General features: G+C 39.1%; 1 protein-coding gene across 1 annotated transcript; it reads right to left on the reverse strand.

Annotated features, from left to right (window-relative positions):
- Positions 842-2,003, reverse strand: LOC110262902 (transcription termination factor MTERF9, chloroplastic-like). The gene has a single exon (XM_021103515.1). The coding sequence runs from the start codon at positions 1,928-1,930 to the stop codon at positions 857-859; it is 1,074 nt and encodes a 357-aa protein (XP_020959174.1). The 5' UTR covers positions 1,931-2,003; the 3' UTR covers positions 842-856.

Genomic DNA, 2,978 nt, shown 5'->3' on the forward strand with positions numbered 1-2,978 from the left:
TTTCAGTTTCGGTTACTTGCTTCTTCATCTACTTTCTTTGAAATCTCCTTTGCAATTGTTCTTGTTGGATCTAGGAAGGCATTGAGATCTAGGCTTGGTTTTCTAGTCTCTTGGGTCCTGAGATCTGAATTCCAATTTTACATCCTCTGTTTACTGCTTTCATGCTCATTTTACTTTTCTGTTTTAGATCCGATTCAATCCAAGTCTTCTTCTATTTCTCTGCTTGTTGCAATTTTACATTTCCTTGTTTAATTTCTGCAAATCCAACTCCCCATTCCCTTTACAATTCAAGCCATTTACATTTCTTGCACTTTAAGATTTTACAATTTACATTTCTTGCGTTCTAAGTTTCTGCCATTTAATTTCTTGTTCTTTAAGATTCAGCACTTTAATTCCTGTTCTCTTTAATTTCATGCCAATTACCCATTCCCTTTACTTTCTATGCAATTTAAATTCGGTTTAATTACTCTGTTGGTCCCTATAGTTTTGCGAAATTTTCAATTAAGTCCCTATACTTTTTTTCCTTTTAATTGGGTCCCTGCACCAAATTTTTTTTTTCAATTAGGTCCTTACCGTAACAAAACCGTTTGATTTAACGGAATATTCCATTCCTAAATTGAATATTCCCTCAATTTTTCTAAATTCATAAATTGTGTCTCCTTTTTTATTTTGAGAAAGACAAAATTAACCCTTTATCTTCTTCCACCTTTCCGTCTTCCTCCTCTGCTCCTGCTTCTCTCTCTCACCTTCATTTCTCCCACCTCCACCGCACCCCCTCCTTCCACTCCAATTCCACCCCTGACCACCTTTCCTTCTACCTCCCAAACTCGATTCAACACCGTCACATTCAGCTTCTTTACCTTCCCAGATCTGTTGCGTTGATCAAACAGGAGCATCGTTGAATCCTTGTTCCACCACCCTTCACCTGCAGCTCATACTTGATCACATGCTTCTCTAAGAAACTGTCCTCATCAGGCAACAGCAAAGTGGACAAGCTCAACTTCCTCTTAATCAATCCCTTCATCAACAAAACCTTAGCAACAGAGCACCTAGGTTTAATCCTCTTCTCCAAGCTGAAAAACAACACAACTGGGCACCTAACAATCATCCCTGAAGTCCAACCCATCTTATTCACCAAGTAATCCATTGTCTTCATTATCTTATCCTCTGAAAGTATCATACAAAGTGGGTGCTTCTTGAATGCCATAAGGATGTCATCATCTGACCAACCCCACCTCTTATAAACCTCGTAACAGCGGTTATATATGGATTTGTTACCCTCACCTGAGAGCACATGAATGGCCAACACAAATGTTGTCTTTTTTGGATTAAATCCCATTTCTTTAATCTCCTTAGAAAGCTTTGCAAAGTTTTCCTTTTTCTGCATCAATGCCTCCAGAAAATGAGTCAGCAACAGCGTAACACATGATTCAGGAACATCCATCTCTTTTAGGAGATTGAGGTTTGGTACGAGGTTCTTCTTGTGATCCTCGAGGAAGACCCAAGATGTGCGCTTCAATGAAGCTGCAACCTTTTCATCAGAAATCAACACACTCTTGAGGAAATTGTAAGAGGGTATGATCTGTTTCTCCAAGCTCCGGGTCAAAAGGGTTGGGTCAGCGGTTAGGGTTCTTGCGAGGTTGGTATTGGAAATCCCAATGGAGAGGAAAAATTGAAACTTTGGCAAGAGGATATCTGGGTTTACTAAGAGGAGCAATGGGCGTTTTCTGATGAGGTTTGAAATCTGGGTATCTGTGAAACCATGCTCCCTGAGAAGGGTGAGAATTGAGTCTGGTCTTTCAGCAGAAGGAAGGTGAAGATTTTGGGAAGTAAGAGCAGTAGTGTCTGGAGAGAGACCACATGAGTCAATCAGGTATGAGATTGTGAAGTTGGGGTGGTGAGATTGGACTATGCTGTAGCGGGAGATCATTGGTTTAGGGAGTGATAATGATGATGATGGTATCTGGAAGTGGATTGTGGGATGAAATGTGTCATAGTACAACCTAGGCACATGGAATTGGATTGCTTTCATGATATTCACTAGTCAGTGGATAAGAGTCTTAGAATGGAAGTGGGAAGTGTGAAGTGATAGCAAATTATGTTGTATGACCATTTCTGCCATGAAAGAAGAGAGCTTGTTGGTAGAAGAAGGGTGGAGACAGAAAAAGAGGGCGAGAAGATGATGGAGGTGAGGGTGAAAGAAAGAAGAGAAGGGGTGAGGGTAAATTAGTAAATTTATATTTTATAAACGTTTTTTTAACTTTTACCGTTAATAAGGACTTAATTAAAAAATTTAATATGGTATAGGGACTCAATTAAAAGGAAAAAAAGTATAGGGACCTAATTGAAAATTTCGCAAAACTATAGGGACCAACAGAGTAATTAAACCTTTAAATTCTGCAAACCACAAATCTCTCAACCAAATCTTGATTTCCTTGACTAAATTAACCACTAAACTAAAATTGCTCAATCCTTCAATCCCTGTGGGATCGACCTCACTCCCGTGAGTTATTATTACTTGATGTGACCCGGTGCACTTGCCGGTTAAGTTTGGGTGTTTTGGAGAAATTCGTTTTTCCACGAAAATATCCCATCAAGTTTTTGGCGCCGTTGCCGGGGATTGATTAGATTGACAATGATTAAGTGAGGTGGTGATCTAGATCTAGCATTTTTATTTTCTGTTCCTTTAATTTTCAATTAACCCACTAACTGTTTGAATATTTGCTTAAGCTAACTAAAACTTCATTCTAGCAATAGATTGAAGTGTCACTGGTTTGTGTGTTTCTTATGTTCTGCGTTAACACTAGCCAACCATCAACCACATGGGGACAAAATGAAGAAACTCAAGAAGAACAACAACAAGAGCAAGTACAGTATGTGCATAACCAAGGACCAAATGAAGTGTATGGTGATACATACAATCCATCCTGGAAGAACCATCCAAACCTCAGATGGGGAGATAATCATACCTAAAACCA

Source organism: Arachis ipaensis, chromosome B05 (assembly GCF_000816755.2).
Source record: "Arachis ipaensis cultivar K30076 chromosome B05, Araip1.1, whole genome shotgun sequence".
Lineage (NCBI taxonomy): Eukaryota > Viridiplantae > Streptophyta > Magnoliopsida > Fabales > Fabaceae > Arachis > Arachis ipaensis.